This window comes from Dermacentor albipictus, chromosome 9, assembly GCF_038994185.2.
Source record: "Dermacentor albipictus isolate Rhodes 1998 colony chromosome 9, USDA_Dalb.pri_finalv2, whole genome shotgun sequence".
Lineage (NCBI taxonomy): Eukaryota > Metazoa > Arthropoda > Arachnida > Ixodida > Ixodidae > Dermacentor > Dermacentor albipictus.
The window spans coordinates 63,353,827-63,379,158 of NC_091829.1; the positions used below are offsets into that span (position 1 = coordinate 63,353,827).

A 25,332-nucleotide genomic window follows, 5' to 3' on the forward strand; every position below is an offset into this window, starting at 1 on the left:
GAGGAACGCACTGGGCAAAAAGGGCCCCGTCCCCGCAGGGCGCGGTGGAAATGTACAAGTGGAAAGAGACGTCCGGCTTGATCCGGATCCGCTGACCGTCCTCCGTGGGCTCTAGGATGGCATGCTCCTTCCCCGGCCCGTAGTTCTTGAGCTGCTGGTATAGAAACCTGCAACAACGCGACCACGGAAGACAGCAAACACACACTATCAATACACGGCTTGGAGGACGGATTAAACAGAGAGAGAAAAAAAATGCAATTGCTTTCTGAATAAAGATACAATTACACCCTTCTGATAAGTAGTGCCAGAGAAAAGAGCGTAGTAGCCAAGAAAACTTAGTAGTATGCAGAAATGCTGAACATGCTGTTAGTGTCATGCAGACTCTGCGTTGAGTATACTTTAACTGGAAAAAAACGTGTTGAAGCTACAGATTATGCCTTACTTCATGTCACTGATGGTACCATCGATGACAGCATCATAAAAACCCTAAGATAAATGGTGACAGAAGCTCACTTAACCCCGCAATGGTGAACATACCATAAATGCTACGTAGCGCTTGATACCTCAAAAATTATGATTTAAGCACTGGAACTTACTGCGAAGCTGACAACTGCATGCATGATACACGGAGTGAAGTTTCATTTATGAATAGTTTCGAAACCAATCAGTACTAAGCAATTACTGCAATATCTTATATTTAACACAAATAATATTTCATTGTTTTTTGGTATGAATGTGCTCTCCATAGACAAAAATAAATATCAACAAGTTCTAGTTTTCCATGATGTGGAATGGTGTCCGGGCTCTGCGGGGTTAAAGCGGCACCAGCACAAGTCATACAGTCTTGCGTCCTTTCCGGTGTAAGCAAGCCTTGCTCTCCCCCCCACTGCACAAGTGACCCGCTTGCCATTCTAGGAGTCTAAACTACAACGTCTACATTAACTTGAATTTATGTTTGATGTCATTCTATAGGAATTCGCGAGTGCTAACGTTGGCTCACCTGAGGAAGCTCCTCCTTGTTATTACTTCTGCGTGTGAATCGTTCACCACGGTTCCATCCTGGCTTAGCTGTTCGCCAGTAATGCATCGGCTCCCTGCATCGTTCACAGGGGGCAGGAAAGCAAGGGGCAAGCAAAAGGTGCACGAGATTGAGGTAAACGTGAAACTTGAGGACAACTTTGACACAATAGTTCTGTGGAAACCCGCAACGTGGAGAGAAGTAACTTTTAAAGGAAAAATCAGACATCCACCCGTTCGTTGCAATTGCTACAAGGAAACCCATTTCAACCCAAGGTTCCTCGAAAGAAAACCTCGCAGTTGAATAAAAATTCCTCCTGGTCCGGGGCTCGAACCCGGGACTACCGCCTTTCCGGGGCAGCCGCTCGACCATCTGAGCTAACCAGGCAGCTAGCAGATGGCAGGGTGAAGTCAAATTTGTCAACAACTGGAAGCAAAAGCAAGAGTTTGACGTAATAGTTCTGTGGAAACCCACAAGGTGAAGAGAAGTAATTTTTAAAGGGAAAATCAGACATCCACCCATTCGTAGCAATTGCTACAAAAGAAACCCATACAAGTTCCTCGAAAGAAAAGCTCGTGGTTGAAGAAACATTCGTCCTGGTCCGGGACTTGAACCTGGGACCACCGCTTTTCCGGGGCAGCTGCTCTACCATCTGAGCTAACCAGGCGGCTAGCAGATGGCAGGGCAAAGTCGAATTTGTCAACAACTCGAAGCAAAGGCAAGAGTTTCCATCCTTACTTTAAACCTGCAAAAATTGGGTGCCTGTTCGATTCAAGCAAATATGATAACACAGTAAAACCTCAACCTAACAAACTTCAACATAACGAGCTTTTTGATATAACGAAGTACTTAGCTTTTCGTACTCCTGTCCATAGAAAACTATGTCATTCTGAACCTCCATATAACGAAGTCTTTGGTCAGGACGGTGTGCTAGCATGGCTGCGTGTAGCTGTCACAGTAGCCAGTGCACCTTAGTTTAGAGGTAAACCTAACGCATGTGCAAACAGTGGCCAAGCTGAGAGGGTGTTGCATCGTGCACTGTCTTCACGTGCGTTTAGTGCTGGAGGTTGCGTAATCTTGAGTTTTGGAGACCCAGTGAAGCGAGAGGAAGACAAAGCTCCCTGCTGCCAGCGCTCTTCACGATAGCGTCGTTCCCCTTTGGGAGACAGTATCGGCCACGGGGGCAGAGTAGACGCAAAAGTGTGGCTGGCTTCACTTCATACTGCTCATTTGAAGATATTGCCGACACAGCACAACACCGTACCTCTTTTCGCCAACTCTCAAATTCAACAAAATTAATTTGTTTTTCAAGCGTGCTTGCTTTTTCTTTTAGAGTGCCCGATAATCCGGAAAATTTTGCACCCCCTTCCATGTAAGATAACATACATCGAACACTGTAATTAGAGGGAACCCTCGATTATAATGAAGTCGGAAAAATTGGCAATTTGCGTCATTATATAGAAATTTGACCTTTTATGCAAATAAGTACAGTCACCGATAGGAAGGGGCCACAGAATTTTCCTAATTATCGGGCAACCGAACAAAAAAGCAAACTTGAACGAGAAAACAATTCATTTTGATCAATTTGGGAGTTGGCGATGAACGATACAGTTTCGTGCCACATCAACGATATCTTGAAATTGGCATCATGAATCAAGCAAAGCCAGCCCCACTTTCGCGTGCACTCTGCCCCAGCGGCTGATAGCGTCGCCCGAAACGGGGAGCGAATGCTTCCTCCGCCTCCTGCTCCAACGAGTCACCGAAACTTGAGATTACGCAATCTCCAATACTAAAGGCGCAGGAAGACAGCTTACACGATGCAGCGCCGTCTCGGCACGCCCGCCCTTTGCATGCGAGGAAGATTACCTCTAAAGCAGGGTGCGCGGCTGTGTATGCGCTCAGCCGCGCTTACAGCCATGTACAGCCGCGCTCAGCCGCGCTTACAGCCACAGCCGAGAGGAGAGACTCGTGCCAGAAATCGAGACGTGCGCAAACTTACCCCCAATCCACCGCCCACTCTTGATCGCGTTACTGCAAGCTCACTGCCCTCCTCCTCTTTCCCTTTGCTCGTGTGGGAAGGCGGTGCTTATGAAGCCATCATCTCTCTTGTCTCACCCTCGCACACTTTCACACGCATCGAAAGCACACAATGCGAGGGGCACGATCCCAGGAAACATGATGGGACTCCACTTCGGGGCACACTCTTGTCGCCCAGTGTGATTTGAGAGGTGCTCCTGGAAGCAGTTGCTCGTAATTCAATCATTTGACTGTCTGCATCCGCGGAAGCTTCATTCAATTGTCTCGGCATTCCTTCGCGGCAGCGGCGAAATTTCGTTATATTGAGGTTCTAAATGCATGGTTTTCTAGGGATAAGAGGTTACGAAAAGCGATATACCGTATTTACACGATTGTAAGTCGACTAGAATGTAAGTCGACCCCCCCACATCGCGTGACCGAAAAAAAAAAAGAGCAAACCCGAGGGCGCGTTCGATAACGAAAATTTATTAGTAGCTGACATGGTCACTGGACTACTCGTCTTCACTAGTGCTGCCATCGTCATCGTTGCTGCGGTCCCACAGCGCGTCGTGGTCCAGCGAAATTTCAAATTTGGCAAACATCTTGCAGAACAGCAGCCCACGCCAAATGCACCTAACTACACGCAGCCGTCAGGGAGGCTCTTTTGACAGGTCCGGTTGGCGTAATTTCGCAGTCTTCTGCCTCCAGCCACTCGTTGTACTCGCGGCGGAGCAGAACCTTAAAATTAGGGCGAAGGTCCGGGCTTGTTTCATGACCACGTCGCACTTCACTGGCAGGGACCGATCACGCATTTCAGCGACGTATGCCGCGAGCTTAGCCTACAGCTCCGGAAAGCGTCCAGACTTCGGCAGGGAAATTTCTCACTTGCCGTCACAAGTGAAAATTTCGCTTCGCTGCAGTCGCCACTCTCGCACCACCCGTTTAGAAACATGGAGAGAGAGGTTCTTGTTGGGGAAGGAAATAATTGGAAATCGCGGCCCGCTGCACAGTGATTTGCTTCTTCGGCGTAAAGGATGGCAGCCCTCTTGAACGCTGCTGTGAACGAGTCCCGAACAATCAGTGGGCCTGGAGCACTCATGACTACTGGGGAAGCATAGAAGTAGCACGTAGCCGGCAGTCAAGTGGAACGCGTCTCGCCTTTAAACAGAAAAGAGGAACCCGCAAGCGGTGTCTGCTCTTCCATGAACTACCGATGCTCCCGATGCTCCCTGCAAGCGCCGCCGTTCTGAGGGTGCCGCCGCAAATGGGAACAGCGGCGCTTCCATCAACTATCGACACCCCCTCCACCATCATTGTTGCATGCACTGTAAAACTCTCAAAAATGTTGAAAAACCCTGCCGAAAAGCGAACAAACACGCGGGATAGCGAAAAGATACGGGTAGGACCATAGAGGAAACATAAAATTGTATCTACATTGTAGCTCCCGTTGGTATCGATTTTATTGGCGGCGCCATGTTTTGGTTTCGATTGTAAGTCGACCCCCCAACTTCAGACTTTCAAATTTAAAAAAAGGGGTCGACTTACAATCGTGTACAGTGAAATCTCGGTACAACGAACTTCAGGGGACCGCGGGAAAATGTTCGTTATTCTGAAAGGTCGTTATAGTGAAAGCCCAAAAATTAGCCATAACAATAGCATTTCAGTAACGCAAGCGTCCTACCTTTGAAACGGTACCTCCTTGAACTCGTTTCTCACACAATGCACACGTGATCGTCAGACAAGGCACATTTATTTGAAATAGTCCGTGATCGTCTTCTGACGGGTGCAGCACAGACTCTGCAGCACGAACGATTCCAGACCGACCGCATTCTTATGCACGCCTTCGGCCGCTGTGCCGCGTTTGGCTATAAATATGCGGAGTTTTCGCAAGCAGTCCAACGCATCTGTGGCCGACACGGACTCGTCGCGGTCTTCGGGTGCTGCCGTAACGTGCAGCAAGATTCTTGCTGGTGCTTACAGATTTTCTCCTTATCTTTGAGAATCGTGGCGATCGTCGACCGCACCACTCCACGTTCTTTAGCCACGACGGTTTGTTTCTTCCCGTCTTCTATCTCGCGAAAAATCTCTACTCTCTCGCTCAAAGAAAACTGCTTTCGCTTCTTCACCGTGCTTAGAGTTGTTGAGCTCATGGCAACGCGAACGCCGGCACGCACTTCTAACACAATAATATAACCAGAAGAAAAACAAGATGGACAGGCCTGATACGGGTGACAGCGCGCGAACAACTGAGAAAACAAGCAAGAAAAACGTGATGCGTCGTCACCTCCGCAACAGGAAAAAAAAAAAAGGCCCACTTCAGCGTTATTTACTACTTTTTTTTTTTTCTTCTGCCGCACCGTCTCAGGTTTTACGAGCCCATGCTCCCCGCCTCTCCACTTCACAAGACCTGGTGCGTCGTTGCCTCCGCAAGGGAGAAGGAAAAAAAAAAAAAAGTCTCCGCCCGCATCTTTCTCCTTCCGCGCCATCTCAGGTTTTTGCGGGAAGCAAGTTGCAAGGCGGCCCGCTCTTCGCGCTGCGTCGTCTGCTAGCTTAGAGCTCCGACTGCCGTGACGGACACACGGAAATCTAAGAATCCTCGCATTTCGGGATATGAGTTTGTAGTACTGAGGTGTTGTTAAGATGACACGGAAATTAAATAACGATCGTTATTCTGAAATGTTCGTTATTCTGAAGTTCGTAGTAGTGAAATATTTTTACATTGAAACTATAAGCAGTCGGCACGGGATTTCATAAAAGTTCGTTAATCTGAAATGTTCGTTAATGTGGTGTTCGTTGTAACGGGGTTTGACTGTAAATACGGTATTCCGTTATAGCGAGAATTTCGTTACATTGAAGTTCGTTATATCGAGGCTTAACTGTATTTACATTAGAAATAAAATTTTAATATTACGAACCAAACTACCGATTTTAGCGAATTATAAAAAAGTTTAACTGTAAAATTGGCATGGTAACACAATTTTATTGTTTATGTGGATCATTTATTGAAATCTTGCAATTATCATTAGAAACATGCCTGCAATTGCCTATAATTGCCACTACAGGGTGTCTACCTAGTTAACATTTCCGAATTCCCTGAGTTTTCCAGGTTTTCCCTGAGTGCCTTTGCAAAATTCCGAGTGATGCAGAACTATGTTTTTTGTCAAGCCAAGCTGAAACCATATCGCCCGGTGCTGTCACTCTCTAGTAAGCATATGAAAAAAATTTTTTTTTAAATGACTCAACCCAATTTGAATACTAAGGAGTAGTGTTTATGTTATTCAAAAAGAGAATAGACGGGAGAAGTTAGTAAAATGCACAGCAAATAAAATCTCTTCGAAAAAAATTGCTAATCGAGTGGCACATTTTCAAATACAAATAAAAAAGGAGATTCATACAAAAGCAAATATTTTCGAATATGGGCTATTTGCATCAACTGATAGCAAGCTCAGTGGTATGAGGCCAGAACTTTGTCACAAGTGAGATTCTCTCTCAACAGCTTGTAAGTCAACCTCAACTGTTCTGACATACTCTCAGCCCGTGCACAACGCCTCAGTGTTGTGTTTCACCTATTTAAAGAGTTTAATTTGGCTTGGATGAGGGACACTTGCATCTCGACATCAGCCAACACTGTTTTTTGAGCTCAAGCTCCTTCAAAATGGCGGCAGCACGCTTCCTTTCCCGTTCATGCCTCAAAGCGTTGGTCCTTTCTGTTCTTGTACTCCTTCCACCACTCGTTCGCCCCACGGACCATTTGAAGCATCTTCTTGCTCAGTTGCACAGTCCGTGTCCGAGTTTTTGAACGCCTTAGGGGCCGCGAAAACGTCCGAAAAATTAGCCAGCTTGAAAAAAATGAATGCATGTAATTTACTGCCCTTAAGGGCTCAAACCGCCACAGGCACATTAGAAAACGCTCTGAAGGCCTGTCAGTACACGTATTAGGCATATCGGTGCTCGTGCTCTGACAGGAAATACCGGGTGCACGCGTGTATAATTAAGGAATGCCAGGGGCGTAGCCAGGGGGGGGGCTTATGGGGCTTGAGCCCCCCCCGAAATTTTTTCGTGCTGTCATACGCCGCTGACAAAAACAACTCTCGGCGCCGGAAATCATGCTCGATTTTGTCTAGAATGTCCTAAATTCACGCCCGAAAAGACATTTTAGCGCGAACATTGCGAAATCGGGCTGGATTTCGCGGAAACGCCCATGCATCGGGAGTCACATATCGTAACGCAAGGAGACCCACCGAGCACAAAATTTCAGGGGGGTTTTGATGGCGAGCGGGCTCGTCTCGGCATATCGTGGAGGCCGCGGAATCTACGGAGCGTTTGGATTTCAATTCTGAAACTTTGTGGGTATAAAGTTTTCATAACAGTTTGATGCGAAAGGCGCATTGACATTTCCAAAGTCGTGCTTTAAATGTTCGATTCCGGAACTTTGTGGGTTTAATGCTGTTGTAAACATTTGAAGCCAAAGGTGCATCGACCTTTCTAAAGCCTTACATCGGGATACAAGTTGACAAAGCACGCAGCGAGGTCCGATGGGACAAAGCACTGTGGTGGTTCATTTGTGCCATCAGGTAACAGAAAAGAATATGAATTTTTTTTTCACCTGCGCCAAAGCATCCATGTCAAGGCACTAAAGCCACCATTGTAACTACGTTCTTATTTATTTTTCTACCTAGACTTTTATTCGCGAGCATACATGAGGCCTCTTTCTCATATTTTTTTTTTCGTTCTCGCAACCCGCGGGCTGCCGATCCTGCCAGAGCGCATGCGTTTTTCTCTGGCCGACTGCAATTTCACCTGGCAGAGTTTTGGACGCTTTCTGGCTAGCAGACGAGAAAAAGAAACAATGTATAGTCGCTCGCCGCCAGCACTGCGGGGACTCGACGGATTGCAAACGCGTTCGCTTGTGTGCGCAAGGGAGAAAAGCAGGGAGGAAGCGCGCCGCCTTTTGCCGCACGTGATACATTTTGGGAGTGGAGGGAGGGGGGGGGGGGGTGCTATGATCTGTGAATCTGTGGTTGCGCAACCTGTTTATTTGCCTTGTTTGACGCATTATATTTAGTGACTTTTTCTTAGGTACGTAGATTTATTTGAGACTTATACGTATATTTAAACATCTTGTTACGAGGTTTTCCGTATATGCGCAGTGAACTTTGTTTCCATTGGCAATTTTTGCTTTGTATCACGCTGCTTCTTCACATTTGTATACTCCATTGGATCTCCGCATTTCTAATGTACGAAGGCGAGTCAAATGAAAGTGAGACAAGCCGCCCCGCGCAATAATGGCTCGGTTCATTATTTTCGAGGCATGCGCGTAGCACATACGCATCTCATTTACAAGTGACATGCAGAGGTGAGGTTAAATGTTCTTTAATGTTCTCATACACTGGGTTGAACAGAGTTACGTGACTTAATGGACACTCCAAAAGTTGAACAGCTTGGTGTCGTGAGGTTTTTGACAAATGAAGATGTTTCCCAAAAAGAAATTATTCGCCATATGGCTGCCGTATGCGTTGAACATTGCGTTTCAATGGCCACTGTGAAGCATTGTAGCAAACTGTTCAAAGAAGGACATGAAAGTTACAAAGACGATCCTTGGCCGGGCCAAAGCCACCGTGCAATCATCCCCAACACAATTGAAAAGGCCGTTGTTGCTCAGTGGCTATGGTGTTGGGCTGCTGAGCACGAGGTCGCGGGATCGTATCCCGGTCACGGCGGCTGCATTTCGATGGAGGCGAAATGCGAAAACACCCGTGTACTTAGATTTAAGTGCACGTCAAAGAACCCCAAATGAGGGTGACGACATTTTGTCTGCAATTGTGACCGGGGATGACTCATGGTGCCGCTACTACTAGCCTGAAACACTACGGCAAAGCTTACAGTGGAAGCATTTGAATTCACCACTCCCAAGGAAAAAAAAGGCCGTCATTTCTGCCGGAAAAGTGCTGCCTTCTTTTTAGATCCTTAGGGGCCATTATTGATCGAATTTCCTAAACCTGGAGAGACTCTAAATCGTTTCAGATATTGTGAAAGGTCGGATCGGCTGCGTGTCGCAATGAAGAACAAATGACGTGGAAAATTGAGCATTGGAAACATATTGCTTCACAACATTGCCCGTTCCTACGTCGCTCATGTGGTTAATACGAAACTGGAAAAGTTCAAGTGGGAAACATTGCAACATTCCTCATGCAGTCCAGACCTGTTGCCTTGCGTCTTCCACATTTGGCAAAATTTGAAAAAAACTGCTCAAGGGAACCAGATTCGTGTCGGAATATGTCGTGTAGTCATTTACAGATTTTTGAGGCAGCAACCCGAGGAGTTTTATGAGACGGAAATTATGCGACTCGTTAGTAGGACAAGTGTCTAAATACTCATGGTGACTACTTTTAAATAAAGTACCCCGTTTATCATATATTCGCATTGGCGCACTTTCAATTGACTCGCCCTCGTATATTTTGCAGAACTCCTGCTTTTTTACATGTGCTCTCTGTTGCGACTACAATTTCGGAGCAATTGCTCGCAATACACGAGCGGTGACAGCTGCTCCTGCGCAATACATTCTAACAAAGGACAGCGTCATTGAGATTTTCCCCTGGTCGTTGCATATGTACGAAAATGTAAACAAGGTTGTTGAATGACAGATATATATATATATATATATATATATATATATATATATATATATATATATATATATATATGCATATGTATATATATATCCCTCGACTAATTTTATAAGGAGGAGGCCGAGCTGCAAAGTGAGCCCCCCACGAACGAAATTTCTGGCTACGCCACTGAGGAATGCATATTGTGTCCTGTGGCAATAGCCCCTTCCCACGCTTGTTATGCTTCACTGCAATACTTTTGCGTATGCTTCACCAAGTAACATATCCATACGGAGGCGAAGCTCACTTTCGGGATCTGACATTAGGGACCTTTAGCGCGTCCGGTATCCGGGAAAGCGCGGGCGGTTTTCCGGTTTAGCGGGGGGCGTAAAGGTGAGCGGCCCGATCGGTGGCGCCAGCTGGTGGCGCAAAGCTCAACCACACAACCACAGAGCTAATTACTGTATTCTGCTTAGCTGCTGGGGTAAATATTCGAAAGTGGCGTAATCGTGTTCACAATTACGCCGCTGCCAAAAATTTGCACGAGTGGCGAAGCAGGATATGGTGAGTTACTGCAGTTTTAGCTATGCGTTTGTCTGGTTGAGCTCTGCAACACCAGGCGGCTTCACCGCTCACGTTTACGCCCCGACCATCCGGTAACCCGCCCAAACCGCGCCCGTTTACCGGATTAGCGTACAAGCTAAACGTCTCTATTATGCAACGCACCGTGCTTTCCAAGCTTCTAAGCCAATCGCGAAGGCCGCAAAGGCGGAGTTTGTGCCATTGCTGACAGCAGTGAATTCTTTCAATAAAAAACACGGCACCCAACCGCAAGAAGCTTCATAGCGAACGTTGAAGCAGCTAGGCCTAGCGTTGCCGCAGTGGTGGCTACGGCTGCCAGCGGATCTGGTGCAAGAGCGCCGATTTCAGGCAGTGAGGTAATCAAAATGGCAGCAGTGGTGGCGTTAATGCCGTTTCGGACCTTCGGTCACGGCAAAACATTTGGAAAATCGGACGGCGAAGAGTTCTTGCATTTGAAATTTCAGACGTTCTGATACAAATTGTCTCTATGCAACACGTGGCGGTGGCACAAAGCCGTGCAAATTATCGGGAATCCGGAAAGCCGGTCGTTGACTGTACACTGGTAGCACCTCCAGCCGACGACAGGACGTCATAGATTCCTGTCTGCTACTCGAGCCAGCATTACCGCGACTTTCAACTCTTTCAATAAAATTACACCTAATTTTCCCTGATAGAGGCACAAATTCCCCGAGTTTTTCCAGACTACTGAAAATCCCTGGGAATTCCCGGTTTTTCCGGTTGGTTGACACCCTGCACTATCTATGAATGCGCAACTGATGTCATTAGGCAAGGATGAAATTGATGCAGAAGTGTTAGAACACTCTGGCATTTACTTACGCACCCGTGAACCTTTTTCGAGTTGGAAAGGACAAAAAGAAAGCACTGAGGTCAGCCAAGGTGCTAAACTGACAAAGCTAAGCAAACCACTGAAGGTTAGACTTGAACAAAAAATCATGTGAAAGAAAGAAATTAAAGTAACTAGGGGAGTTTTAGATTTTGTGTATGAAAACAGGATTGGGTACCCAAAGAGACCTTTACATACACAAAAAGCCATGCCTGGCTTGCGCGCCTTTGTGTTCCTAAAGGTTTTTTCTTTTTTTTTTTACCTTTCTGCATTCTTTTGTAAGACCGCCGGTTTGCGTCCCCCAACTTTACGTATGCAAAATCTGAAGCTCCCCGCTTGCTTTTGAAGCCTTTCAAGCACTTTCCAAGCAGCTTTCATATATGAATGCTCTGACAGTTATTATACAGATTCTGAATAGCATAAATGTCAATAAATGTCAATGTTAACCGAAATAAATTTGTTGGCTCAAACAGCACAAGGGAGGACAAAGGCAAAGTAAAGGCATTCATCTGCTTTACTGTCCTTGAACATCTTGAGTCACTTGTGTAACCAAAACAGCATATCCAATTAACTCAAATTCTAATGCTTTAAAGGCTGCAATGGGTCGGAAGAAGTTGCACAAAGCATTCGAGGGGACTGGATCATGTAATGGGCACGAGCAAATGGGCAGTATCGGAGACTATTAGTCTGGAATTTTAGCAATGCAATGAAGCTTCAAACGCAGTGAGCAGGAACGCACAAAAAAATAAGCACTGCAGAAACTGCATATATCCCCATCATATTAACAATGTATTGGCTGCAGTGGACAGTGATGCAGTGTGGAAGTGTCAACTTCCGTTTCGAAAACTGAAATACCTTACCTAGCATTGCACAAAAAAAAAAGAATGAGAATATTGCAGCCTTCTTGGTTTCTTATCCTTGGCTCTATATAGCACGAAACGCTACAATGAATAAGTGGGCTATGCAAGGAAGGTTTGCAAAAATTTAGTTGCTGACATATCATTAACAGCAAACAACAAAGTACACCTGACAGTGCCACTTAATTTTCCTCTTGTAGGTGGTTTACTATGCTTTGCAAATGGCGGTGCAGACATGGCTGTACAGTCAAACCCACTTATAGCAATATTCAAGAGCCTAAAAAATTCTATTGTTATAATCAATAATTGTTGTAACTGGGTTGCAGAAAAAAAAATTGAAATGGAGAGATGACAGAGCTGTTATGAGAAAACTATAACGGCGGGGAGGCCAGTGCCCCTCCCCCCCACCACCTTCCTTCATCCAGCTGCTGATTGTGTTTACTCGTTTATCTGTTTAACTCAGCTTCTTGTGCATTCTGATCGCGTGTAACAAGCTGTGGCTCTCACCATTAAAGAATGGCATTGCTATAACAACGACAAAGAGGGGTCACGGACGGCAAGCGATATGCGAGCTCCATCAAGGCATGGCTTTGGTGGCCCCAAACAAGGCGTCTTAAAAAAATGTGAGAAGGCTGTCGCGGCAGCCCGTCAGCTCGAGCAATCCAGAAGAAACGCTGGGGCGAGATCACAAGTATCTCGCCATCCACGCACTTCTCACTGGCTCGCATGAGAAAACCCCATGTCCGTCTGTCTGCCTTGATTGCTTTACGCGAAGCTGGCCAACCTTCTTCTCCAAGGCGCCCAAAGTGCTCCACGTAGTGTAGAGGAAGGTTCCTCACAAAAACAAAGTCCCGGAGGGTCTGAATCATCTACAAAGCCTCCTGTGGGGACAACGTTAAGGCAGCCTACCCTATTGTTTCATCGTTGCCGTAGTCGCCATCGCTATCCGGTGCAAGCACGTTCGCGACGATCTCCTCATCAGTTAGAAGCACTTAGTTTCCAAATATATAGCATTGTGCTTTTTTTTTCACCAGCAACCCGTTTCAGCATCGAGTCAAACGAGACCAACAAACCTCGTGGCCAGGAACGACCTCATCGCAACCAACAAAGACGAGCGTCAGCGACTTAATCAGTTGACAGAACTGCGCAGAATGAGGGGCCAGCGAGCAATTTGGGAGCAGTGCAGTTGCTGCGGTCCATTCGTGTTTCGGAGGGTGGCGCACCATAGAGCTATGGGCGCAGCTCACTCATGTTCGGAGGGCAATGGGAAAGAGGCGCGCGTGGCTGGCGATGCAGAGAAGGCTGGAAAATAAACGCACGGCGGCTGCTGGAGCAGCCAGCCATCGAGCAGCGGCTCAAATTTCTCCTTTTCTTTTTTTCTGTTCAAGGATTGCACATTTCATTATCATTTAGCACGGTCACCCAGTAGCTATATTTCATCATTCTAGCTGATAATGGGGGCATTGTAGTAAGCAGGTTATTTCAACATGGAAAGCATACAAAAGTTGACGGTGCAGCAGCTTCTCATTGTTATAACCTATATATTGTTAAAACCGGTATCATTATAAGTGGGCTCGACTTTGCTGCCCTGCTTTGCTACATTGAGTAAGGATGCCGAGGGACTCGTGTAAGGAGTCTCGAGGCACAGAGAGAAGGGTGGCAAGATTGGCGCCAAGTGCACAAGAAGACCGCGAAGGCGGCGAAGCCAGAGCGCGTGCGGCACGCACCTGTGCCAAAGCAGACCACGGTGCCCCGGTCGGTGGGTCCGGTCTTCATGACGAGGGCGGCGAGCACCTTGCGGCCGCCCACGTACTCTGGCACCTCCAGCACTTTCTGGCTGAACTCGCGGTGACTTAGGGCAGCAATAATATCAAACATGGGGATGCTCTCATCCTGACTGCTCAGGATGTCCGTCTGCACAAAAGGGGGGGAAGGAGCTTGTCACGACCATGTGCAATGCACGTAACATCAAGTTGAGCACCGATGCGAAAATTTTGTGCCACACTTCTTGATGTTATTGCGTTTTTAGGTGCCCACCGACTTCCATGAGTACAGTGTGAATCCGCAATTTCTTGAGAGAGTGCAACAAATCATTAAATACACAGTCCGTCCAAACCAGCATCAGGTGCAGCACAGTTAAAACGTGAAGAATTAGACTTATCAAGTCACCAAACACGGGTGTGGCAGTCGCATGGTACCACCAACTTAAGCCCGCGTGTCGGACCAGCGTGATGGCTGAAGGCCATACAGTGACTGCATTGCCGAAAGCTGCCAAACTGGCCTTCCCAATTGATCGCTCCTCTTGTAAACACGGGGACACACTCTCCGTTTTTGTCCCGTCAAGTGCTGAATGAACCGAGATTCTGGCAGCACGGCCATCGTAAGTGTGTGCGCACTAGTAGTATCTGTTACCGTGACACCACAATAACTTTTGATGACATGAATAGCCTCCTTTTCGACGTCCGAAGCCACACTGCATTTGGTAAGCGTTTTGAATTGGTCACGTTAAAACATAATGGAATTAGTTATTTGTTGCATTTGCAGGAAATTGAGTACCCATAGCATAATTGCTAGGTTGACGGCGTAGAAATAAATACTAGACGAAACCTGTATGCCAGTACTGCTTTGGCAGGTTAACGTAGCGGAAAAGGAAAGCTGGGCTTATTCGTCTCACAGACAACTTTCTGCTGCTATGAAGGGAAAGCTACAGAGGCAAAGTGCACACATGTGAGAGCGCTTCTGAAAAGAGTCCTGGATTTTCATCCCCGTTAGTTTAAGCTGGGGAACAGAAAAAATAAACACCTTATTAGCGAAAGTTAAGTAAGACAAAACACACCAGTGAATGTAAAAGCTTACCTTAAATTCTGAGCAAGCGGCCTCGTACGGTGAAGGATAATACAAGAAAGTTTGTGGGGGGGGGGGCTTGCTTAATTGCAGAGCGAAATTTAAGGGCTATCGGCCTTGGATCCGGCGGCCAGCGAGCTAGGCCTATACTGTCTCTCAGCGATCGCAAGCCTGCATGGCTTGCTCGTTTGCTTCCATCACTGTCGACAAAATCACATGTATTGCAATTCAAGCGCAACATAATTGTGTAAACGCTGTGCTGATCAACATAGGCACTTTATTACGAGCTGCATGCACTTGTGTCGCAAGCACCACCGGTCTCAGGTTCGACAGCCCAGCGAGCTAGGCCTGCCAGCTCCTAGTCATCGGCGGCTGTCCCCGAAGCCAACACTGTGGACATGGCCTTGCGGAAGCACGTCTACACTGCTTGCATAGTCGTGTTTATATTGGCATCTTTTGTTTAAACGAGAGGGTTGTGCGAACATGTTTGTTTTCCCTTTATTTGCGAAGTCATTCTGAGCATCCATGCAGGGGCTCCAGATAACCGCTTGCTCATTCGTACCATGCGTCCCGAATCGTCATATGCGGCAAGTCGGACTCTGACGCGTCGTACGACAGATTGCACACATGATCACACCATTAATTCAAATGTGACACTTTGCATGTTTGACCAAAATGGTGACTGATAAAGGCTATGCAGATACCTGGCTATGGTGAACTATCAGTCCTCGGCAGAACTGCGGCTAAACAGTAAGTTTCTTTCTCCCTAAATTCCGTCATTTTATGCAGTTTAATATGCAATTTCAAAAGAAGTTGATAAAAAAGAAATCTGTAGCCAAGCGGTCTGGTGAAAATGAATGAAGTGGTGAATAGAGTGAAGAAAAGGAGGGGGCGTTTGCTCGGTAGTTGCCGCCACTTTCAAATCACTCGACAGTGGAGGTGGACGCTTGCCCAAGCTTGCTTGGTTGGATGTTACACTTGCTCAGGATGTTATGGTAATTATTTTGCGGCTCTTCACTTCCACATCTAGGCAAACACGAAACCATTGCATGGGGAAGCTGTGCCGATTCAGCGTCTGTTTGTGTCTGATTCAGCGGGAAAGCTCCGCCCTCGTAGCTTTCCCTTCATAGCCACAGAAAGTTGTCCGTGAGTATAGTGCTACTCATCAAGGATAACTAGCTATAAACAAACAGGATCATGGAAGCAAGAGCATGCTCCAGCATATTTCCTGTGCTCTTCTACCTTCACCCTGCCTGTTTAGTGCAGGCTGACTAAACTAATCATGATGCATAGCGTATTACACTAGTTGATGGTGCAAGTTGCATTGCTCAAGTGACACACACACACACACATACACACAAAATGGACACAGACCTCTGTGTCCGTTTTATTGTACTTGTCAGCATGCACCGATGCATGTCACCTGAGCAGCACAACACTACCATGTCAGTTACTCCTCGGCTCAAACAGGCAAACTTTGAGTGCGTTCATTGTTACAAAATGCTCCCTTAAGCTACTTTTCACTTACCTTGAATGCCAACATCAGCGTGCATGTTGCTTCCTTTAGGGAACTCATAGGGAGACGAAATTGGAGGGTAGACCTTTACTTCGACAACAGTGCGCAGTTCCCCACTAAATTTAAGACTGTATGTGCCTCCAGACCTGCAGCTAACACATGTCCCCCTCCTCCTGTTTCCACCATTTTCACGCACTCCTCGCCGGTTCACGCAAAAAAAAAAATGGACAGTGGCACTCCCCGCTCGTGCTCTCCTAAGCCACTGGCATGAGCTTCAGGTGGTTGTGTTGCACCCAAAACATTTGCTCCCCGTGTTTTTGTTGAAGTAACGCGCGCAAAGGCCGTGTTACTTTAACATGCACTTCGTACGCAGCATTGCGTGCGCCGGTCATCAGTGAGGCCATGGCATGAATCTACGTGCCCATGCATTAAGCTATGCAATGAAAACATAGCTACACTGACGCATAGATACTACGAGGAATGCACAGGTGTATGCATGGCTACAGAGATGAATGCAAAAATTACATAATGACTTAAACACTGCTGCTGAAATGAGCACCTTGCGTATGGCCAAGAATGGACTTTTTTTTTTTTTTTTGGCTTCGCTGCTGAATAAAGCAGCCCAGTCTGAGAACTCTGTAATCTAATTGACAATGCAGCCAACACTGTTGCAAAAAACTTTGTCTTTAGAGACATGCTAAGCCAACTTATTCTAATCACCTGCATGAAACACAGCATCGTTACCTGCGACAACTAAAGGCCCCTTGTCAGCCTATGCATAGCAGCATCATTCAGTCACAGTGTATGCAAAGGAAAAGCAGCAACAATTTTTCGCACGCCTAGTACAGCTCTCAGCCGCAACAACCACACACCCCTGCTGTCACTGCTAATGCATTCACAAGTCACAACGGGCAGTGTCTGTAACTGCACTTAGAAAAATTGGTGACTATGCTCAAAGCCTGGGCTATTGGGTTTCATAGGGCACTTCCCATGTAACATTGCCACCAAGGCTTCCAAACTGCGCACATTTCTAATGTGAGGCTGCAAGACCGAGACGGCTTTCCATGATGACGCAGAAAGCCCAGCTCAAGTGAATGCAACTACACTGCACAGGTATGACAGTGAACGGATGCATGACTAGGCAGAAAAGGCAGGACAGCGCCTACCAGTAAAATGAATGAATAAGAAAAGCAAAAAATTAAATGAAAGTGATGGTGTAGAGAGCACAAACTCGGGCATAATGTCCTGGGAAATATCACTAACGAAACCAAGCGAACAGACGGGTAAAACCAGAGCTGCTAAGCATGCCATAAAAAAACTGCAGGGAATACGGGACAACAGTAAATAAGTAACAGGCAAGGCGAGGCTCACAGTCAGAGGTCAAAACAAAACTGATCACAGAGAAAGGAGAGAGAAAAAAAAAAGGCCAAATAAGGCCAAAGCAAACAAAATGGGTGGAAGACAAGGTGGAAGATGGAAGATTGTTCACAACAGTGAAAGGACTTTCACGAAGAAGTAAAAGCTTGCAGCGGGCGTGGCAATGCTGCGACTTACAACAAAAACTGCTCCTAGCCAGAGCAGGTGAAAGTTCATGCAAAAGTTACTCGGGTGCACGGTGGATGCAAAGCAGTGCCACGCAGAACAGCTCGGACCAGCTGGATTCAACAAAAGCACACGCAAAGTAGGAAGTACCGCGAAGAGCAGATGCTGGTCACCTTGGCAACAAGCCAGAGACCACCCACACAGCCAGGCGTGGCTAAAAAGTGTGCAAGGATGCACACACTGGGAGAAGGCGAGGGGTGAGGGAGAAAAAAGAAATCGGGGTTTGGTCACCTCTGGGGAGGGGACGTCGGAAGCGAGGGCACCACTCGCCACCAGCTTGCGGAAGGCGAGTTCGGCGGCCTGGTGCTTGGCTTCCTTCTTGGTCTTGTCCCAGGCCTCGGCCACAGGTTTCTTGTCCAGAAATGCAACTGCTTTGAACCTGTCAAAAGTCACCAACGAGCAGAGCTCGACCTTGACAGGCTCGTGAGCCAGCGCAGCGCATGTCCCAATTTGTTTGCAAGTGGTCTGCAAAAGCACTACTCGTGGCTTACGTCGCAAAAAAAGCACTAAGAGTACTTCAAGCCAGTGTCTCAAAGAGGGAGTGGATAGTATACCCATTGCTTCGGTAAAGGAAGCAAAGGTGGCAAAGCTTTGCTTTTGCTCTGGCATGAAAAGAGGTTCAACTACCGATTTTGCCAAGGACTGTTCAAGCCCCATCAAGAGTAATGTGCCAAGCCACCCGGAGAAAGGTTCTGAACGAAATCAGCTGTAAGAAAATTGTACACTGCACCGGAAAAACACATTTTTGATGTAGTGAAGCTACACGACACACACTGCCTCAATTCCAAACAGCACCTGCAGCAAGCAACAACTTGCAAATAACTCTGCGTGCTTTGACTGAGGAGGTGGAATTCGGTGCAAGTGATTAAGTTTATGTAAAAGCACAGTCAAAACTAAAGTATAAATAACATTTGATACAATGAAATTTCTTTCCTACACATAAAGAATGCCGTCAGAAGACAGCCATTTTTCTCAATATAGAAGAACATCTATAGTGATTTACTGAGAATGTATCACAGATTTCCAGTGTACCTTGGTACTTTTCTTTAAACGTAACCCAACAAACAAGAAGCTGGTTTGTCTAGTTGGAAAGTTACCTGTTAGTTTAATCAGTGCCAACAAGAAGCAGTGGCAAAAGCAAACAACTGGGTCATTCACTGACACAAACACTTTGTGGGCATTCGCAATATGCACATTCCACTTATCGTCGTGGTATGCAATGAAATTTCTTGCTGGCTAAATTGGTCGTAAATGAGAAGCATATATATTGAAGCTATCTTTGCAGATTTCATTTCCTTATCAAACAGCCTTTAAAGGGCACATCTCAATAGATGACGTGTGGACCTATTGGTTGGCGGACAAGACACAAATCCCAGCACATGCTGCATGAAATTTTCAGTGCGCAGAGGGTTCCATGGAATTTCGAAAGTCATGCTGAGGGGCTGCCCTTGTGTTCTTAATGTTCTGGATTCTCTGCCAGTTTCGGTGAGGAGTGAGAACAGCTTTCTTCGGTTATCCCAGCTCCAAGTTCATTTACTGTGACAACGGTTACTTTTAACAATGCACTCAACTTTCTCTTCTGCAATCCTATGCACAGTCTCTGGACTAGGCTCAGTGATGGTGACATGACGGCCTAACAAGATGGTACAACAGTGAAGGCATGACACCATGCCAGCCAAGGGCATGACAGCGGCATGACGATTTAAGTGCTGTCGCAGCAAACCATTAAATGTGGCCATTTGTATTTTACGCATCATGACACATCGGGACATTGCTACGGAACAGACAGATGGGGTATACCCTGGGGCTGCGAGCAAGTGAGACGTGCCACGTACCTTGGGTTGTGGGGTGGGCCATCTGTGGCCACAATGTCTATCTTGGCCTCGACGTGCTGCATCTGGCCAAACTCGTGGAACGCGCTCACGGGGTTCTTGGTCAGGGATGCGTAGCTGGGGAACTTGGAGATACTCTGCGGTCCTGGTGGGTTGGAAGGTGGCGCCGGAGCCGGCGCAGCCGCAGGTGCTTCTTCCCGCACAGTCCCATTGCTGCCAGCATCACTGCCGTTGCTGCTGCTCTGTTGCTGCTGCTGCTGTTGTTGCTGCCCGTAGCTAACCTCTAGTGACTGCGACACCACTGACTGGGTGATCTTGAGGTTGGCTGCCGCGGCCGCCACGGAGGCTGGCGGGGCCTGAGGCGGCATGACCCCGCCGTTGGCTGCCGCCATGCCAGCCGCCGCTGCGGCGGCCTGCTGTTGCATCATCATCTGCGCGAAGGTATTGCTCAGCCGCAGCAGTTCGTGGGGGGGAAGGGGCTGCCTCGCTGGCTTCGGGGGTCCCTTGGGCCCTCCCCGCGGCCCTCCGACCCCGTTGGGCCCAGTGGCGACCATGTTCTCATCGTCGCCGCCAAAGTCCGGCGGAGCGGCTGCGTCGCGGGGTGGCGCCTGCTGCTTGCTCGCAGCCGCAGCTGCTGCGGCGGCCGCAAATAGGTTGTTTCGTTCCAGGTCGCCGTAGCTGCCCGGCACGAGGGTCCAGGCCGGTGGCGTGTCCCACACCTTGGTGAGGACGCCCCGGTCCTGGAGCCGGTACAGGATGGGGTTCACCTCGCGCTTGTGCTTGAGGCCCAGGGCCTTGACCATGTCCTTGGTGTACACGGGCGTGCCAATGGTGCGCAGGTGCGAAATGACCAGCGCCGTCAGGTCCGTCTGCAAGATGTTGTTGGAGGCCGCCACCGCAGCGGCGGGAGGGCCCGCCACGGGCTGCTGTGCCACCGCCAGAGCTGCCGCCGGGTTGTTGGCAGTCGTGACGGCTACACTGTTGGGGGCCACCGGCAACAGGGAGTTGGCGCACGGGACGAGCGAGTTGTTGGGCACGGGTGCGACCAGAGCAGAGCCCAGTGGAGGCTGTGGCTGCTGTGGCGACTGCTGCTGCGGTGGAAGAGGTGCGCCGCCCAGCTGCTGTGGAGCCAGGGAGGGAGGCGCCGCGAACCTGCCACCTCCGCGGGTGACCACCAGGTTGGGAGGTAGGTTGGGAGGAGGCGAGCTCTCGGGCAGCCGCACCGGCCCCTGCTGCTGCTGTTGCTGCTCTTCCTCATTGACCAGCGCATCTGTGCATGCAGAAGGTGCGTGGAGTCAGCGGTTTGTGCAGCATATGCATGGTTCCATTTAGTCAAGGTCAAGAATGCTGTGGCAAGTACCACTCGAAGGAAACCGTAGCATCACCTTTGTCACTGCGAGTCCTCATTCATGTTAACCATCAGATGTGGCACTAGCCACAAGTGAACAAGAACAGGCTTTTGTCACTGACCAAGCTGTATGCCCACAGCCACTGCTTTCTCGTTCTTTTCTGGAAAACAATTCTGGACATCGGCATGCCATGAAAGCTGCCATTACGTCGTCCTGCAGAACTTGCCCACATGTGCCCGCAATTGACTTGTCCGATTCTATCTTTCATTCCGTCCTCTAGTGCCACCTTTGACTCTGTCATGCACTGTCATGCTGTGAAAAGGTGTAGATGGCGTCTGAAAGATATGAACAATACACTAGGTCGTCAAAGAATAAGTTTCAGCTTTGTCACACACTTCCTTAACTGTCTGCGAGGAGGTTCTCAGGATATTAAGCAAACTCAGATATCACCCCTCCTAATCGACTCTCAAGGTTCCCCGAATACTGTGCATACCAAGGGCATGTTCGTTGTTTCTGAACCATTTGGTCATCCTGTTTGAATTACTCTCTGGGAGCGCGGAGGGATGCAGAGCAGGTGCAGCACTTTTGCAGGAGCAGCTTCTCCTGCATTCCTGACCTGCCTCCTACAGCAGGGTACTGTCAGTAGCATGGTAAACTTAGTTTCAAATGCTCGATCTCATTTGATGCCTGTGAGGAAGCCATCAAATGTCAACAGTTCTTCAATACCTCTTGGATCCAAAATTAGCAAAGTGTTGTAATTTTTCTTTCTTTTTCTTTTTCCATTTCCTGTTCGTCGTAAACAACGCTTTGGCCATGATTGATGGCACCATGAGGGACTATAGGCTCATCTCCATCACTTGCAATTTCCTAGCGCAATGTGCAATGAAACCTCAGTACACCTACATTTTATTGTGATAACTGTCACTGCACAGGCTTTCGTTGAAACATATTTGTAACAATGCAGCAATGGCACCACACTGCAATACATTAGATTCACACTGGCACATGTGAAGCAGCCACTGGAGGACTGGAAGTATTGGTGAGCAGGGTAGCTTCTTGCATGCTCCTTATCAGTCAGTAACATTTAGCTACCCAAGAGTCAATGCATATGACTTACAATGCACATGAGTGACTACTAATACTAGTGTATCCACACAACGAACTTCTCCGTGGACGGCTGTTCCAAAGCCTCTCTGGCTGCAATGAGCATCCATATGATATACGAGGCACGCAGCCAACAGAACCAGAAAAATCTTGCTACCTGCTACTGCAATACCTGCTACTGCAATGTCTCTGTTAATACTAACTTCAAACCGTCAGTACCCGTCTGTTTTGCATCATGCCGTGCCTCCCCAAGTTCTGCAACATGCTTCATCCATTCAACGCAGTGTACTAGGCAATCACACAACGCTGTCCATCAGGCTCGAGTCACCCCATTTCGAGAGCAATAAGTACAAATACATGGCAGACTACTTCAAGCAATAAAGAAAAAATCTGAATTCATTCACTTTCCCACATTTCATTAATTCGACCTATTGGGCGATTCAACCACACCTTGTGATACCACACGGGTTGAATTGATGGGGATCAACTGTATAAGCATTGCTAAAGGTAGGAAGACAGCCTGCATGAACTATGACTATGTCTTGTGGAGCATGCTTCTAGGTGTGTCCCCTATCGCTTTCCATGTTCTGCGAGGCATACGCAGGGCTTAAGCTATATGGAAATGCTAGAAAAAGAAAGAGCCACTAAGAAAAACCTGAGGTGGTCTGCCAAGATGCATCACAATACTGCCACGCAGTAAGGGGGCAATGACAATGAATGAAACACACTGCGCATGCACATTCAATCGCATTAACATTTAATTGTTTAATTTGATAGGAATGTACTCTCTGTGGCAAGAAAAAATTATAAAATTCTACTTTTCCATGATGTCAATAGAGCTTTGAGCTTAGTGGGATTGCACATATGCTTTGTAAGCATTTTCTTCGTGTTCTGGTTATAAAAAGAAGGAAGAAAATAGGAAAAAAAAGGAAAAAGAAAAAAGGTGAATGCAGTTGCACAGTTGCACTACCCGATGTAGAAGCATCGAAGATACCCGAGCAAGCTGGAGTGAATGTGCTTAAAAAAAGAAAAAAAACATTCTGGGGTTTTACCTGCCAAAACCACGATCTGATTATGAGGCACGCCGTAGTGGGGCACTCCGGATTAATTTTGACCCCCTGGGTTTCTTTCACTGGCACCCAATGCCACAGGTGTTCTTGCATTTCTCCCCCATCAAAATGTGGCCACCAGGAAAGTTGCCATTGACGATTGTTCTGCGACTGCTTGAACCCCTTCTGTGTTATGAAACAAACACCTCCTGGGAAGCGAAACCAAAACTGACCATTCTGAAAACTGCCAGCATTTTTTACTCTAGGATTTTGAGGTTGACAACCCCCAATTACAGCAAAGAAAGTTAATAGTTGAACGACTTGTCTTGTAATGCCAGTACATCTTAAACACAGTCTTCACTGCTCCGTAAAAACTTGCAGTTTACTAGTAAAACGGACTTTTGGGTGAGTTGGTACATGTTCAAAGCTAAGAAACTGAGCACAATACGAGAATGAAATGAAAATGCTTGGCTTCCTTGCTTTCGATTTATGCTGACATGTACATAAACCTCAGAAGGCAATACAAATTTGATATAGCACATGCCACATAACATGTCAAGTGTTGCCACACATGTGCTATACATGATCCCTGTGACATGCGAAAGTTTTACACCAGTCAGATGTGATGTTTTACTAGAGGCAGGTTATGCAAGCATAGAAACTTGATTTCAGGAGACACACGTGGTGATTCACCACCGGATAACAGAAACTGAATTTCCAATAAATTTAGCGCCACTACATGCAACAAAACCTCAAACTAGCTCACAACTGCTAAAGTGTATAACATAAGGATATAAGGCCATCAAAGATGCATAAGTGTACCATGGCTGCATGGCTTGCTCACGTTTTCGGTTTTATTTTTCTAGTTTCTTTTGTGCCAAATGGTGTTAGGTGAGCACTAGTTTCCCCTTTGGAAGGCCCTTCACAAGCAGTTTAAGTTAAGCCCTCGTGGTACCCACGTTTTACCCGTCTCTACGTTGTATCTTTTCACTGGTTTCGTTCGTCTGTAAGTAGCATTCATGCCTAGGTGCAATCGAAGGGAACATGCAGCCTTTGCAGTAAGAGCAAACATAATGAACCTTAGCGAAGCTGTAGTGAGAGTTACTACACTGCAAAAAGAAATGTTATTTACTTTGATGTGCATCCATGCAGGCTGCTACGCATAAATGAATGTGTCATTATGCTGTACCCCATCTTGGCTAGTAATGCCCACAGTGTCAACAGATAAGTGCCAATCCTGAATGTGCCAGGTGCTAAATATCCTGAAGAGATCCAAGGTGGCCTTGCCATAACGTTTCCGTATGCAGTAAACAACAATGGATGGAGCGTGCCTCAGCTCAAGATACAGTGAAGTGGCAAGGAAAGAAAAGGTAAGGAGTTTCTGCTGCTACAGATCATGCAATGACAAAATGCTGCACAGGCTGTGCCAGTCGTAACCACAGAGGCAGCCAACTTAGTTGGTACCAAATGAGCAAATGTGAGGACAAAAATATGCATTTCCATAAGTGCAAGCATATCTTTTACAGTGCCCATTACAAGGCCTCTAACTACCCCTGCTCTAACACATCTCGTTATTCCGACCCTGATGGGACCTGCGAAATTGATCAAATTGTATCTGGCAAATCGAATTAAAGAAGAGGAAGTGAGAAAACGCATCACTGATTCATTAGGTAGTATTTACCCATTTATTGTATAGACTCGTACACGGGCCGCATGTGTAAGGGCTGCACGGCCAACATGGCAACAATTGTGTTCAGTGTTCCGATGCTGCACGTATGCATTGGTGGATTTTCGTGTGGTGTGTACTTCCGTGTGCTGCTACTAGATGGCAAGAGCTACTAGAAGGGCTGCACCTCACCAAAATTGCTAAAAAAGGAAGTGCAGCCCTTGTATGGGTCTATACAGTATAACCTGCCCCCGAGCTGAATTTGCATCCCCCCCCCCTTTTTTGTGAAGTCACATTAGAAAACTAGTAGTGAAATGACACTAGAGCTCCTAGACAGAGTAGAAATCTAACATGCACGCAATTGTTCGCAAGAATACTGTGGCATGTCTTGGATTACGGCAATCAGAAAAAGATAATCTAAGCAAAGTTTACTTCTACAGAAAGG

The 25,332-nt window shown here is 47.1% G+C and overlaps 1 protein-coding gene across 2 annotated transcripts in view; it reads right to left on the reverse strand.

Moving 5' to 3' along the window:
• The window catches only part of LOC139050047 (double-stranded RNA-specific editase 1-like), an 80,963-nt gene that overhangs the window by 37,388 nt on the left and 18,243 nt on the right, over positions 1–25,332 (reverse strand). Inside the window, exons 3-8 of one of the 2 annotated variants that reach the window (XM_070526187.1) lie at positions 19,723–20,989; positions 18,119–18,266; positions 13,653–13,839; positions 11,062–11,073; positions 1,001–1,094; positions 12–167 (exon numbers count right to left, since the gene is read on the reverse strand). In XM_070526187.1, the coding sequence (XP_070382288.1) occupies positions 12–167; positions 1,001–1,094; positions 11,062–11,073; positions 13,653–13,839; positions 18,119–18,266; positions 19,723–20,989 (1,864 nt within the window). The remainder of the gene's footprint in view (positions 1–11; positions 168–1,000; positions 1,095–11,061; positions 11,074–13,652; positions 13,840–18,118; positions 18,267–19,722; positions 20,990–25,332) is intronic. The other variant, XM_070526188.1, reaches the window with a different exon arrangement.